Source organism: Phodopus roborovskii, unplaced genomic scaffold, assembly GCF_943737965.1.
Source record: "Phodopus roborovskii unplaced genomic scaffold, PHOROB, whole genome shotgun sequence".
In the NCBI taxonomy this organism is placed as follows: domain Eukaryota; kingdom Metazoa; phylum Chordata; class Mammalia; order Rodentia; family Cricetidae; genus Phodopus; species Phodopus roborovskii.
This window is the reverse complement of record NW_026126585.1, coordinates 4,555,079-4,568,729: the sequence shown is the minus strand read 5'-3', so window position 1 is coordinate 4,568,729 and position 13,651 is coordinate 4,555,079. Positions and strand designations below refer to the sequence as shown.

Below are 13,651 nucleotides of genomic sequence, written 5' to 3'. Positions count from 1 at the left end.
AGCCTAACATACTTGGTGGGATTCAGGCCAGTAAGAGACCCTGTTTCAGAAGCAAAACAAAATAAGGTAGATGGTATCCCGATGAATAATGCAGGAACTTGATCTCTAGCCTCTGTCCACATGCACTTGTGTGTGCATACCCCTATAGCAAATAGAGATTTCTTTCTCATAGTTCTGGAGACTGGGGAGTCAAGAACGTGGTATCTGCTCTGGCAGGAGACAGCTGTGTCCTAACATGTGGCAGAATTACATGACAGGCTGCACCAGACAGCAAGCTGGAAGCAAGAGGCAGACAGCTAGCCAAATCCACTCTTTCTTAGGATCCCGTTCTTTAAAATGATTTATTATTTATGTGCATGTGTCTGTATGAGTTTATGTGTGCCACGCGTGTGCAGCTGCCTGAGGAGGTGGAAAGAACTTTAGGTCCTCTAGAACTGGAGCAACAGCTGGTTGTGAGCCGCCATGTGGGTGCTGGGAACCAAACCAGGGCTCTCTGCATGAGCAGAATAAAAGCTCTTAACTACTGAGCTGTCACTCTAGCCCCAGGAGCCCACTCTTGAGATCCCAGACCCATCGCCAGAAAGCAGCACTGGTCCATGCACAATGTGACCCTGACACCATCACCATTGCCTACATTTGAACTTGAGGGCTGGAGAGGCAGCTCAGTGAGTCAGAGCATTTGCTGTGCAAGTTCGGGCATCGGGTTTGGATCCGAAGCACCTATGCAGAAGTTGTGCATAGCTGTGTACATGCCGGTAACTCAGTACTGTGTGCAGCAGAGGCAGGAGGATTGCTGGAACTTGGGTGCCTAGTCTAGCTCAAGGTTCAGTGCGACACCTTGTCTCCAGGGAATAAAGGAGAGATCAATAGAGCAGGATGCCCAATGTCTTCTTGTAGAAGATTTCATGGGTGGGCACAGCCCCACATGTGTGCATATGCTACACACTAATAATAATTTATAATAAATCATAAAAATTATGGCATGCATAAGAAAAGAATACATTTGTTACAAGTAGTCATAAAATACCCATGAACTGGGCCGGAGAGATGGCCCAGCGTTTAAGAGCACTGGCTGCTTTTCCAGAGGTCCAGAGTTCAGTTCCCAGCAACTGCATGGCGGCCCACAACCATCTATAATGAGATCCGGTGCCCTCTTCTGGCAGAAAGGTATATACATGTGGGAACACTGAATATATAATCTTAAAATACCCATGAACCCAAGTTAGGAAGCTGAGCATCATCAGTGAAATTGCAGGTAGGGATAGAACTCTGTTGGTAGAGTCCTTGCCTGGCATGCATAAGGCCCTCGGTTCCATCCCAACACCAATAAACAGGATGTGGTGGAACACACCTGTAACCATAGCACTCAGGAGGTGGGAGCGGGAGGATCAGAAGTTCAAGGTCATCTTCTACCAGGTGTTGAGTTCTAGACCACCTGAGATACAAGAGACTCAGGGTCAAAACAATCACTGAAACCAACTGCCCTTTCCTTCTCTCTGCTCCCATCATCTCCCACACCGTGTGTTGCTCCCCTTTCCCAGGCAGGCCCTGGCTGCTAGTGATTCCTAGGGCTTCTGCAGGAAGTTAATTGTGAGCTTGGTGGCCTGACCGACTGAGCTGGCCCTGCTAACAAGTGTCGTGTCGGGGGTAGGGAATGGACTAGTGGGTCTGAAAAAGTGAGAGAAGGCCTCAGTGTGTGTGCATGTGTATTTGCGTGCACGTATGTGTGTGTGTGTGTGTGTGTATGTGCGTGTGCATGTGTTTGCCATACTACACATGTGGAGGCCAGAGGTCAGTTAGCAGGAATTGGTTCTCTCCTCCCGCTGCAGTTCCTAGGGATAGCTAGAACTCAGGTCATGAGATCAGGTTTGGAACTGGCCTGACTCCCTGAATTCGAGTCCCAGCTCTGCTGCTTATTAGCCGTGTGACCCCAAGCAAAGTACTTGACCTTGCTGTGCTTGTTTACAGTCTGAAATGGGAGTAATCAGGGCTCCTGCCTCAGACGATGATTGCAGACAGATAGCTCTCGGGAACAGAGCCTGGCAGATGGTAAGCTCTCATCACTGATACTGCGGCCTGAGGTGTCCTGGCATAGACCAGGAAATGGAAGAGCAATAGACCCTGAGCAGGTGTGCATCAGACATGCCTCTCTAGGCTCTTCTGGGGGAGGATACTGAAGAGGCTCAAAGCCTGGACCAGATGCCTTCGTGACCAACCCACTCCTCCCTGACGGGTCCCTCTGGAACTCAGGCCTTAGTAGAACATGGAGGGGGGCAGAAGCATCCTTGGTCTACTTCCAGGACACACAGGGAGGAGCCCGAGAAGGAGCCTGCTTCTGGGACCACAGCCTGGCAGCAGGACCCACACCAGAGGAGGACATGGAGTGGCTGCATTTCAATGCCTTTCCATAATCCAGGATTAGATGCCCATTCACATGACCTTTGTCCGCTCTTGCCTGGAACCTCCAAAGTATGAGTTAATAAATAAAGGAGGAATCAGAGGGGTCAGGGAGGTTTGGGCTAAGCTCATGGAGGAAGTCCATCCCAGAACTGATAGAGCTGCGTGCCCAGCATGCCCGGACACTTCTGCCTGAGCTCTAATAGGTGAAAGTACCTATTTCACTTAAAAACTGTGTATGTGTATGCATACATATGTATGTATGTGTTAGTACATGGGGGGTGTGTGCATGCACGTGCACACATGTAGAGGCCAGAAGATAACTGTAGAATTGCTACCCACCTTTTTTTGAGACAGGGTTTCTCATTGGTCTGGAGCTACCGTGTTAAGCGATGCTGGCTGACAGCAAACCCCAGGCGTCTTCCTCAGAGCTGGAGTTACAAGGGTGCACCACCAACTTTTTACATGGGTTCTGAGCGCTGAACTTTGCTCACATTTTGCCTGCTGGACTAACTCCCCAGGCTAGCCTAGTTCACTTTCAATGGACCTAGTTATTGTTACCCGTAATGTCAGGCAAGGCTGCCCTGGGGCTAAGTTTCCTGAGGCCTAGTGCTAATTTCTGCCAGTCCAGACTCTAGAATGTTCATGAAGATTCACTGAGAAACGGACTAGCAGACCTGGACACTTGCTGGGAATCCGTTCTCAGGCTACTCCAAGGTGCTGCCACTCCCCGGGGTTCTGCTATAAGCAAGAAGCCAGACACATCTCTCTCTACCTGCGGGGAAAGGAACCGCCGCCCAATGAGGGGTGAAGGAAGTTGCTAAGCTGGTAGGGAGGAGCCTGGTGCTGGGGGTTTCCTGTGCTTCGGTTTCCTCCTTCAGGACGGGAACAGGAAGGCTGGGAACAGGAAGGCTAGCAGCTCTATGAGCTGCAGATCTGTAATAAGCCACAGATGAGAATTCTTCGAGAACATCAGATGGACAGGTGAGATGGCCCAGCTGGTAAAGCATGCTTGCTGCAAAAGCCAGACACCCTGAGCTCAACTCCTGGACCCAAGTAAGAAGACAACGGATGTGCATGTCATCCCAGCGCACTGCTATGGCAAGACGGGAGCCACAGGCGATGGCATTCTGCTGTTTTCAATAGCTCAAACAAAAGGGACCCCACCTCCATTTTTACTTTATAAAGATCATATTTTATGTGCATAAGGGTTTGTGTGTGTAATTGTCTCATGTTCCAGGGCAAACTCAAGTTTTTTTTTTTTTTTTTAATTTTCTTTTTTAGCAAATCCTAGCACATTATTAACAACAACAAAAAAAATCTGTACATTTGCCATGATACACTTAGAAGGTGAAACAAATCAGATATAAATACAGATTATGGATGTAACATGAAAAAGCCCCCCGAAAACCCCAAACAAACACCACCCAATCTGGGGGTGCAGGGACCATGCGTGTGAACTATTTTGGTGGCGGATTGTTTTCAGAGCAATTATTTCTTCTGAACATTGTTAGCAGAGTCCTGGCTGGGGGTCTACGAAGTTCTAATCTGCTGTCTTTTAAAGTGGGAGTTTCCATAAGGGTGACAGAGGAACAGAAGATGTCTGAGACAAACCTGTTGCATTACCTGCACAGGTGTTGAAAAGCTAGTGGTGGGCCATAGATAAGGCAAGCCCAGGCCATCTGTGGGTACCAGGTCCGCGGCACACGAGTGCACCTGGAGAGCGCCTGTCCAGTAGAGGGAGGGGCGGCTTGCCAGGAAGCGGGAAGTCAGATGAGCAGTTCCCCTGGACACAGGGTAGGGGGTTCCAAGGCCCTGGATAGTCAGATAGGTGGGGTGCTGTGAAGTCCGTCAGGGTCTAGGTGCTTTGAACAGAGTCCGTTGAGGAGGTGGAGGCAAGGCAAGGAAGGCAGCTGTAGCCATCAGGGTTCCAAGAGCGCGCCGTCGCCCTCCATGAGGTGGTGGTGGTGGCAGCATGCAAGCCTCCTCAGCATTGCAGGCAGCAGTCTTCAGATTGAGCCCAAGAGACCTGTCAAATGATTGTATTCTCTCTCTCCGGCTGAAGAGGGCATGTGACATTCGAGGCTAGCCCTTTGTGAGTGCTGTGAGGAACTCAGGCAATGTTCTGACCTGTCCAGTTTTGGTGGGGGCCTGGGGGCCATCTGTGGGGCAGGGGACTCCAGAGAAGGGCCCTTTTCTAACTGCATTAGGCCTAAGAGAACTAACTCCTAAGTGACCTGGCCAGGGTGCACAATTCTACCCAGCTGTGGTTCCAACACCGAGGGACCCTAGTGGAGGGTGAGAAGGAATCTCAGCAGCGAACTCTCAACAGACAGGAGGTTTTGTTTTTTTTTAACCAAAAGTCAAGTCTGGTCCTGCTATATTTTGCTTCTAAGACAGTCAATAATAGCAAATCCCTTAAAATGCACCCCCGAGTTTCCCAAACAGCGGTAGTGGGGCGGTTACATGTGTGAGCCACTCACTCACGCACGCACGCACGCACACACACACAGAGTAAGGACCTTCATTTTCAGTGTATTTCCAAATACAGCATGGCTCTCTCCCAACCTATCTCTTTTTGATTGTTTTTTGAGACAGAGTCTCTACATAGCCCCAGCTGTCCTGGAACTAACTCTAGACCAGGCTGACCTAGAACTCAGAGATCCACCTTGCCGTTGCCTTCCAAGTGCTGGGATTAAAGTTGTGCGCCACCACGGGCCAACCCTATCATTTGGAGGGTCAGGGACTCAGTGCTGGGATCAAGGCTAAGAACTCAGGTGCCCTTTTACCTCCTTTTACCTCTGGTAGCTGAAGTGGGCTCTGCCCTGGAAGAGTGCATGCTTTGCTAAAATGAACACCCCAAAGTGTCTCTTGCTGGGCACGTGGCCCATAACTATAAAACCACAGTACTTGGGAGGCCACAGGCAGGAGGATACCAAGTTCAAGGCCAGCCTAGGAAAGTTTGCATGATTGCATTAAAAACTGTCATTTGGCTTGAGAATTTTATTCTGAATACATTTTAGCCAGACTCAACCTTAGTTGCTACGTCAAAAGCCCTTCAAGAGGTTAGGCCAGGGATTCCCTGGGAAGGAAACACAATGCAAGCCTCTTTCCAATCGTGGCATTCTGCAGTCACCTTTTATTTAATGCAACCATGAAAACTTGGTGGCATTACCAGCTCTGTTCCCAAAGGCAGGGCAGTTAGCCTCATCTGTTTGTCGCCAGGCCAGCTCCAGATTGTTGTCCTTTTCTTGCCCAGGCTGCAATCTCACGTTGACAAGGTCTCTTAAGACAAGACCTAAAGACACACACAGCCTTTCTAGGTGTCAAGTGGAAAACGGGTGGGGGAGGGGGGGTCTTGTCCCATCTGATCACACTCTAAGAACATAAGCATAAAGAACACACAGCAACACCCTAAACCACCCCCAGGTCTGTATCAACTGAAAAAAAAAAAAAATGCTACTGTGTACCAAGCACTGGCTAGAGAGCTCTGGGTTCTAAGAACTCCATGGTTTGGTGATGTCAGCAGGCGGTGCAAGACATGGGTAAGTATGGCTGTTCATTTCTCAGTCCTTTTGTTTCTAGGGAGACTGCATAACAGGCCTGGCTTCTGTTACATTCAATACCAGCAAAATTCTACACAAAAGCTGGAAGGGACCAAAATACTGATTGTAATAAATTATGTGCGGCCTCCTCGAGTGGACTGGGCAGCTGATGGAGCTTCTCAGAGGCCCCAACCACCACTGTGTGTTCTGCACAGACTGGCATGGCCACTAGCTGTGTGTGGACACATCAGAGGAGGAGCTGCTGTTGCTGTTGGTGGTCTGGGCCCTCTTTATGTATAAGTTCAGCAGCTTCATCTGCGGAGAGAAGAAAAGAAAGTTGAGTGAGCAGAGATCAGCAAGAAGTAGGAGAGAGGTCTGCAGTTTGGTGTCTGAAGACAGTTGGTATCCAGATGCTCTGATAGGGGTGCTGGTGCTTAGCTCAGGGTCTGAAGACAGCTGGTACCCAGATGCTCTGACTGGGGTGCTGGTGCATAGCTCAAGGTCTGAAGACAGCTGGTACCCAGATGCTCTGACTGGGGTGCTGGTGCATAGCTCAAGGTCTGAAGACAGCTGGTACCCAGATGCTCTGATAGGGATGCTGGTGCTTAGCTAAGGGTCTGCAGTTTGGTGTCTGAAGACAGTTGGTACCCAGATGCTCTGATTGGGGTGCTGGTGCATAGCTCAGGGTCTGGGGACACAGGGAGAACTTAAAGAGAACAAGTGACCTGAAGGTTGGGCTGCCAAGGAAGGTACACAGGGGTGGGGCCAACACAGCACAGGGATAAAGCCTCCAACCCGTGCTGCAGCCGCTCCTTTCCCCAGGACCCCAACAGACAGCTACGGATGCCAGCCACACCTGAGACTATTGTGGCTGACTCCATGAAACCCACCATGGCTTTGATTTTCCCCAGCACTGCAAAAAGAAAAACAATAAAAGAAAGTTAAGTACAGTGTGGCGGCTGGTGCCTATGGCAGGAGGACACTTCTGAAGCTAGTCTTGGCCATAGAGCCAGACCATATCTCAAAAATCCCCAAGCACTGGGGCCAGTGACATGGTGTTCGTGAGCCCGATGATTCTCAGTTTGATTCTCAGGACTCATATGATGGAGAGAACCAAGTGGCAAGCTGTCATCTGATCTTCACACATGTGCCACGTCACTTGCGGACCACACACACACACACATACACACACTCACATATACATCACACACACACTCACATATACATCACACACACACATACATCACACACACACTCACACACATATACATCACACACACACACGCACACTCGCACACACGCACACACACACACACACACACACACACACACACACGGCAAAAAGTACAAACACAGCATCGGTGGAATGGCACCGCAAGGAATCCTTCCCACAGATATTTGACAACGGGATCAAGACTGTGAGGGAAAAGATTATCTTTACAGGAAATGATGATGCTGGGAGATGGGTAGCTCTCTGCAGCAGAATCAAGTTTAACCTTACCTAACACCGCAGACAAAAATTAACCCAAATAGAACCAGCCAGGTGTCCAATAGCAGAGGGATCATAAAGAAAATGAGGTTCACATACACAATGGAGTTTTTTCAGCCGTCAAGAATAACAAAATAATGCCATTTGCGGGAAAATGGATGCAACTGGAGATAATCATATTGAAGGAATTAAGCCAGTCTCAGAAAGACAAACACTTGGCTCTCATATGTGGTCCCTGGAACTTACATGGGAGTATGAAATCATGTGTATATAGCATGAGTGGGACAGAAGCGAAGCCGCCTGTGGTGGGAGGACAAAAGGGACAGACAGGATGGGAAGGGGCAGGGTTAAAAAACCCGAGTGAGTCACAAACCTGAACCTAAGACATCTAGGAGCTTAAAATCCAAAACTCACATGAAAGCTAGACAACAGTCTCATGACAGTGGAGGTGGTAATGTTTTCTGAAATGGGACCCCAAGGGTCCAGGAAACAAGTAGATAAATTATATCAGAAAGAGCTGAATAATACTTTTAGATTGATTCATTTGTAAGTCCAACTCCCTTTATGGATAGGGCCACGATGGTGGTCACTATAGCCAAGCCACCTCTGAATCCCTGCAGAGGGTGCGGAGGAGGAGAGGAGGAGGGAAAAACTGTAATTACCACCACCACTTTTCATTAACAGTTAAGAAAGCCATCAGAGCCAGGTGGAGTGTCTCACACCCTTAGCCCCAACACTGGGGAGGCAGGTGGATCTGAGTTTGAGGCTAGTCTGGTCTACAGGGGTAGTTCCAGGCCAGCCTGGTCTACAGAATGAATTCCAGGACAGTCAGGGCTTCATGGAGAATCCCTATCTGGGGGAGTGGGGGTGGGGGGTGGGGGTGGGAAAGCAATCTGATTAGAGTCCTGGCAGGAGGGAGTGGCAGAGTGCGGAGATTTGGTCAGGTAAGGTAGAATCTGTTATCCATCCATCCATCCATCCATCCATCCATCCATCCATCCATCCATCTATCCATCCATTCATCCATCTATCCATCCACCTACCCATTCATCCACCCACCCACCCACCCATCCATCCATTCATCCACCCATCCATCCATCCATCTATCCATCCATCCACCCATCCATCCATCCACCCACCCACCCATCCATCCATCCATCACTTATTCATCCATCCATCCATCCATCCCTTATCTGTCTGTCCGTCCATCCATCCATCCATCCATCCATCCATCCATCCATACGTCTATCTATCTTCTCCTGTAACCCAGGCTAGCCTTTAACCATGTAGCTGTAGATGATCTTGACTCCTTGAACCTTCTGCCTCTACCTGAGCACTGGGATTACAGGTTTACGCAGTGTGTGGGTGGAACCAGGACTCTGTGCACACTAGGCAAACACGCCCCAGCCTCACCTACCTCACCCCCACTTTCCATCTGTCTTCAGAGTATGTCCTCTGGACTAGTGGTTCTCAACTGTATGTAGTTTTGCTCTGGGCGGGGGAGACACGACACATCCAAGCATGTATAGAGCCATTAAGGGTAATGACCTTACAATTAAAGGGAGAGCTACTGGCATGTAGACGGTGGCTGGGGTTGTTGGCCAAACTTCTGACACTGTATATGTGAGCTTCCACAAGCGAGTGGCCTCCAGGGTCCCTGGGGAAACAGGCCATCGCTGCCCTGGCTACAATACAATCCGACAGCGTCACAGCAGCAACTGAACGGAACGGAAGCACCGCCCTGCATATTTCTTCTCAGACAGGGAGCAGGGCACTCTTGGCAGGGTACATCCTCGGCAGGCCGGACAGAATGACCATTCTTGCCCCCCCCAGGGAATCCCGTCTTGTGGCAGGGTGTCATAAATTCTGGGGAACCGAGGCTCTGGCCAGGGTGCTCCCCAGCTGTGTCAAAGTGGCAGTCCAATCGAAACACACCTCACTAGGAAGTTCCCTGACAAGGAGCAGGGCCCTGCGCTCTCACTGGCATGCCAAGTGTATGGAGCAGGGCCTGCGGGGCAGCAGGCCCAGGGCGAGGCTGCCATTCTACTGCTGATGTCCACAAGGCACTTAACCCTAGTTCAGCAATTCATTCAAGAATGAGGTAATCTTAAAGTAATTTATTATTGTGTGTGTGCCTGTGTGCAAGCCACAGAAGGCATGTGGGGTTTGGATCTCTCCATCCACCTTTATGTGGGTCTCAGGGATCAAAAACAGGCTGCCAGGCCTCATGGCAAGCGCTTTTACCCACTGAACCAACTTGCCCACCCTGAGGTAAATTTCTTTAGTGAGTCCTTGGGGGGCGGGGGCGGGGGGAAACCTGGCTTCTGAGCAAGGTTATCTTCCTTCAGTAGATACACTGACAGTCAGGCTGTCTTTAAAATTAGTGAAGAGTGGCCGATGGTGTGCCTGTCATTCAGCACCACTTTCCATGGCTTTACTTCACAGCCAGTCGTTTTCACCTTAGGGAAAAATGCCTGCTGAGAAGACAGGCAGCTAAACACACTCAAATGAAAAGAGCTGCCACCAAGAAGGCTCGTGAGCTGGAGGCCCAGGTGTGGGCAACAGCAGGGTAACACTATACATACCTTGCTCCCCGTGAGCTGTGCAAGGTGAGGTTTCAGATCTTCTCCGATTACGGAATAGATTGCCACTAAGCAAAACACGCTGGCCTTCCGTACACTGCTCTCGGCATTGTCGTAACCCTAGAGAGTTGAAGGGGGAGAGAGAAGAGGAAGTCAGATCAAAGCTGCGCCTCCAGCCAGTGATCCCACAAGGCCTCCGCAAATGCCCTCGGAGCGCAACCCTGGACTTGTCAGTAACAACCACACGCGTCTCAGACCTGCAGTGAATCCAGAGAGCGGCTGGCTGCCCTGGAGGGTTAAAAGTGACTGGCTGCATGAGTGGCGTGCAGGGACAGGGGGATGTGGGTACCAGGTGGCTGCTTTGTTACAAGGCGCTGCCACTACAGATGGCCACAGGAAGGAGGAATGGAAAGAGAAAATTCTGGGAGCTGTGGAGAAACACATGCCTCATCCGGGTTCCTCCTGGTGGTGGAGAGGAGCGAACTGCCTGAGTAGAAATGGCTTAAAAGAAAAGAAAGATGTCCAGTTCAGCAGGCATGCACTGCCAAGCCTGATAGGCAGGACTCACGGGGTGAAGGGGAATATGGAGGCCCCTCAAGCTGTTCTCTGATCGACGTGCACGCACATGGATACGTGCACACACACCAGTCATTCCTAAAAGCAAGATTCTCTACTGTCCAGGGACTTCATGTGTCCCTCATGTCCCACTAAAATGGGCCAAGAGCTTTGCCACAGATAGCCTTTGTCTTCCCTTCCATATGGGATGGTCTTCAACACTAGGAAGTCCAAACAAACCATTGCAAACAGAAAACGGCAGCATGCAAGAAACGGGAAGCTAGTTTCTCTACCTTTCTTCACCGATGTCCACCCTTTATGTGGACTGCACAGCACAGGATGCCGTCGCTTGCAGCTGCTATGTGGTCCTACCATGTCTCATAGGGGGCTGCCCATCAGGAGTACAGACACAGGACATCCAAGTACTCATGATGCATACTTCCATGCACCCCTTTGGCCCAGGGCCGACCCACAGGAGGCATGGCACGGGTGTTTGTTGAAGCAATGAACAACACATCTTTACACTAAACTGAAGGCTCGTTTCTTGAACCACAGGGCCTGATCTGGGCTGTCAGTTATCTTTTGTCTCATGTGGGCTAAGATGTGTTTGTGCAACCAACATCTTGTCATGGGGGTAAGAGAAGGGCCATGAGCCTCTGACCCCTCATCCAAGTATCTACAAATAGTTCATGGCTGCCAGGAAAGGGAGAGACATTTTCTTCGGTGTTACAGCACTGGCTAGGTGCTTATCTTCCTGTGAACAATCCCCCACCCACACTCCTGTAAGCAACCCTTATGAAACTCACCAGCTTGTCAAGGCATACAAAATATTTCCAGTCTAGTCTCCAGTGGACATGTGTTCTCAAGAGCCTCTGCCTTATTAACAAAGGACATGGGTAGACTAACTAAAAGGTCTGTGCTAGATTTTAACAGATTAAAAGAAGGCATCACTTAGAGAACACCCTCTGCTATAAAACCTAAGCTTTTAAAATCAAACTAGCAAAAAGTAAATAAATTAAAAACATTAAAGCAGGAGGAGGACGGGGAAAGGGACCCTCGGGAGAGGACCAGGAGAAGGCGGTGGGGGCAGACACAAAAGATGCATGGGATGGAAAAGCCACAACCAAACTCCGTCCATCTGTCCGTCCTCCCTTCCTTGTTTTGTTTTCTGAGTCAGGGTTTTTCTGTGTAGCCCTGGCTGTCCTGGAACACACTATGTAGGCCAGGTTGGCCTCGAACTCACAGAGATCGGCCTGCCTCTGCCTCCATCCCGAGTGCTGGGATTAAAGGTGCGCACCACCACTGTCCAGCTAAACTCATTATTGATGTATGCTAAGGAAACACTTCCTAATAGAAAGGACGTGGGTCCCGAGGGCGGTGCCAGCGCTGTGGCCTCCGGTCTGCCCCTCTTCATGCTGAGCAGCCTGAGTTGGGCCTCACAGGGTGCATACCTGCAGCAGGCCTGGGATGATGTCGACGAGGAGTTGCAGCAAGGACTCCTTGGTGATCCTCTCTACCACTTTCGTCTGCATCTTGATGGCGGCCAGGTTGATGGGATAGTCGGCCGTCTGGATGATTGGGCACAGCACTTTGATGCATTGCTCTGGGTGGATTGAGCTGGCTAGTGTAGATGCAGCTTCCTCAGCAGCTCTCACCACCTGGAACAGGACCACAGAGTGAGCTGTGCCTCAGGAGTTTTGAAAAGGACCAGCACCACTCCAGTAGCCAAATACAATGACCTATATGTCCTCCAATACTGCTGAGGAAAACTAAAAGCAACCTGGGTTGTTGTGTGGGACAAGGACGTACAGGCCTGGGGGTTGGGACAAAGACTTCGGCAGAGGGGTCTCCAAATGTGTTCCGTGCACGTGCAGCAGCAGCTGAACCTGTGTTTACAGTTGTACCCACCTCCTTGAGATCTCCTTAGCAACAATACTTCTCAGTCTTCCCCAGGGCGCTGTCTCAGAGATGGGCCCCTCTGGCCATTCTTACCACAGTAGTGGAAAATCTCTGCCCTGGGAGATTAGGTCCCGAAAGTAAATCCTTGCTAAGGGCCATCAGGACCCTCTGAGGCAGTCTCCTGGAGGAAATCAGTGTCTTTCATACTGACGTCCCCTAGGAGGCGCTGAACTGCAGGTACCAGGGCAGGCTCTAGGGGAAGGCTGTGCTTTCCTAGGGAATCCCTTGTGGGAAGCTGGTGCCCAGGAATCTGTGCCCATGGTGCTTTTTGACATTGTAGCTTTAATTTTCAGTTACTGACTAGTTATATCCATCCATCTATTGCAGAAAAAGTCTGTCTCCCAGATTGGGCTTCCACTCACTATATAGCAGAGGGTGACCTTGAACTTCTGATCTTCCTGCCTCTACCGCCCGAGGGCTGGGGTTCCGTGCATGCACCACCAGGCCAGTTTAGGCAGTGACGGGATGGAGCCCAGAACTGCATTGAGGCAAGCACTCCAACTGAGTGAACTACACCCTCAGCTCCTGCTCTCACTTTTCAGGAAGTGCATAAAATGATTGCCACACGGCCGAGGGAACGGCTCTGATTTCTGGAACCGTAGAAGATCCTCCCTCATAAAGATGGAAGTACACGCGAAAGCCAGGGAGGACATGCCATGGTATGTGTATGAAGGTCACACGACAACTCAGGTCAGTAGGTCCTTTTACCTGCTGGACTATCCTGCCAACCATGATTATTTCTTTGTTTGACAGAGCCTCTCTATGTAGCCTGTCCTGGAACTCACGCTGGGGGGTGGGGGGGGAAGGCTTGAAGTCACAGAGATCTACCTGCCTCTGCCTCTCAAATGCTGGGATAAAAGGTGTGTTCTCAACTACCCAGTTGAGAAACCTATAGCCGTCTATACTATATTTTAAGTTACTTTTTGTTAAGCACACGCCTGTGTGGTTATGTTCACATGAAAGCCCATGGAGGTCAGGGGAGTCAGATCCCCTAAAACTACAGTGACCAGCAGCCGTGAGCTGTCTGACACACGGTCCTGTGCAGGGGAAGGAAGTACTCTTAGTCTCTGAGCATCTCTCCAGCCTACCCTGCTGCCTTTCTTTTCGGCACAGAAGTTCTTTTG

The 13,651-nt window shown here is 50.2% G+C and overlaps 1 protein-coding gene across 23 annotated transcripts in view; it reads right to left on the bottom strand.

Moving 5' to 3' along the window:
• Positions 1-5,955: 5,955 nt before the first annotated feature.
• The window catches only part of Clasp1 (cytoplasmic linker associated protein 1), a 212,785-nt gene continuing 205,089 nt past the window's right edge, over positions 5,956-13,651 (bottom strand). For all 23 annotated transcript variants that reach the window (XM_051204094.1, XM_051204103.1, XM_051204096.1 and 20 more), the window contains 3 exons: positions 12,020-12,226; positions 10,017-10,133; positions 5,956-6,257 (listed from right to left, as the gene is read on the bottom strand). In XM_051204094.1, the coding sequence (XP_051060051.1) occupies positions 6,171-6,257; positions 10,017-10,133; positions 12,020-12,226 (411 nt within the window). In that variant the 3' untranslated portion in view covers positions 5,956-6,170. The remainder of the gene's footprint in view (positions 6,258-10,016; positions 10,134-12,019; positions 12,227-13,651) is intronic.